A 1366-nucleotide genomic window follows, 5' to 3' on the forward strand; every position below is an offset into this window, starting at 1 on the left:
CCCCCCCCCCCCCCCCCCCCCCCCCCCCCCCCCCCCCCCCCCCCCCCCCCCCCCCCCCCCACCCCCCCCCCCCCCCCTCCCCCCCCCCCCCCCCCCCCCCCCTCTCTCTCTTGCTCCCCCTTCCTCCCACCCCCACCACCCCGACAGCCTTCGACGCCCCGGTTCCAGCCGGCGCCGCCTACAACAATGACTTCGTCCCGGTTGCCACGCAGTCGGTGTCGGCCTACTCGACTGGCCAGTCGCCGCGGATGCCGGACACGCCGATGACCCCGGCGGCCGAGCCGGCCGCCCCGGCTGCCCCGGCGACCGAGGACAAGAAGAACACCTTCTCGGCCCCTTTCTACAAGATCGAGTTCTACCAACAGTACTTCGATGTGGACACGGCCGATGTCGGGTCGCGCATCCTGCACGCGCTTCTCCCCTACCGGCCAAACTTCCTGACCACCGTGGTCCCGCCCGGGGCGCTGGACCTGTACGGCCCCTTCTGGGTGTCGACCACGGTCATCTTCGTCCTCTTTGCCATCGGTAATCTGGCGCACTCGATCAAGGCCTTCGCCGATCCGAACTACGAGTTTGTGCCCGACTTCACCACCCTCCCCTGGGCCGCCACCACCATCTACCTGTACATCCTGCTGGTGCCGCTGGCCGTGTGGGGCATCTTCCGCTACTTCGATACCAAGCTCTCGCTGGTCCGGTTGTACTCGCTCATTGGCTACGGCCTCTCGGTTTTCATCCCGATTTCTGTGCGTCGCGCCCTCCTGGTCTCTTCCCACGGTGAGAGGGCTGTTGGCGTGGTCTTCTCGGGTTTTTATTTTTTTATTTTGCGCGTCTGCCCGCGCATACACACCCACCCCCATCCTCCTCCACTTTCCGGGGCTCCCCCTGACCCACGTCCTGCGACCTTCCTCCCTCCCTCTCCCTTCCGGTCGGATTTCCTCGGCCGAACGGCAGATCATTTGTGTCCTCCCCTGGGAGATCGTCAAGTGGGTCTGCACTGGCGTCCTCTTCCTCATCACTAGTACGCACGGGATTTATCCCCCCCCCCCCGCCCCTCGCCCCTCGCGCCATCTGCCACCCGACCTCTCGGGCTCCCCCTCCTGCCTGGCGCCCGGCGTGGGGCCATCCCATCCAGAACCGCGGCCACTTCCAGAAGGGCAACAAGTCCCCCTTCCCGTACCACCCCTCGTCCGGCGATGCCGGCCTCCTGCCCACCTGGGTGCGCGCGCGGGGGCGCCTGTGCGCCCATGAGGCCATCCAGATCTCCCAAGAGGTCTCCACCGAGCTGGGCCTCTGGCCCCTGAAGACCGAGCCGGCGGCCGGCACCGATGCCGAGGCGACCACCGTCGGCCCCGATGCCGACGCCGAT

At 68.2% G+C, this 1366-nt stretch overlaps 1 protein-coding gene across 1 annotated transcript in view; it reads left to right on the plus strand.

Moving 5' to 3' along the window:
• Positions 1 to 35: 35 nt before the first annotated feature.
• The window catches only part of H696_03649 (hypothetical protein), a 1832-nt gene continuing 501 nt past the window's right edge, over positions 36 to 1366 (plus strand). The window contains exons 1-2 of the mRNA XM_009497522.1: positions 36 to 743; positions 952 to 1018. Coding sequence (XP_009495797.1) covers positions 249 to 743; positions 952 to 1018 — 562 coding nt within the window. The 5' untranslated portion in view covers positions 36 to 248. The remainder of the gene's footprint in view (positions 744 to 951; positions 1019 to 1366) is intronic.

The sequence above is a fragment of the Fonticula alba genome (genome assembly GCF_000388065.1).
Source record: "Fonticula alba strain ATCC 38817 unplaced genomic scaffold supercont2.5, whole genome shotgun sequence".
Lineage (NCBI taxonomy): Eukaryota > Rotosphaerida > Fonticulaceae > Fonticula > Fonticula alba.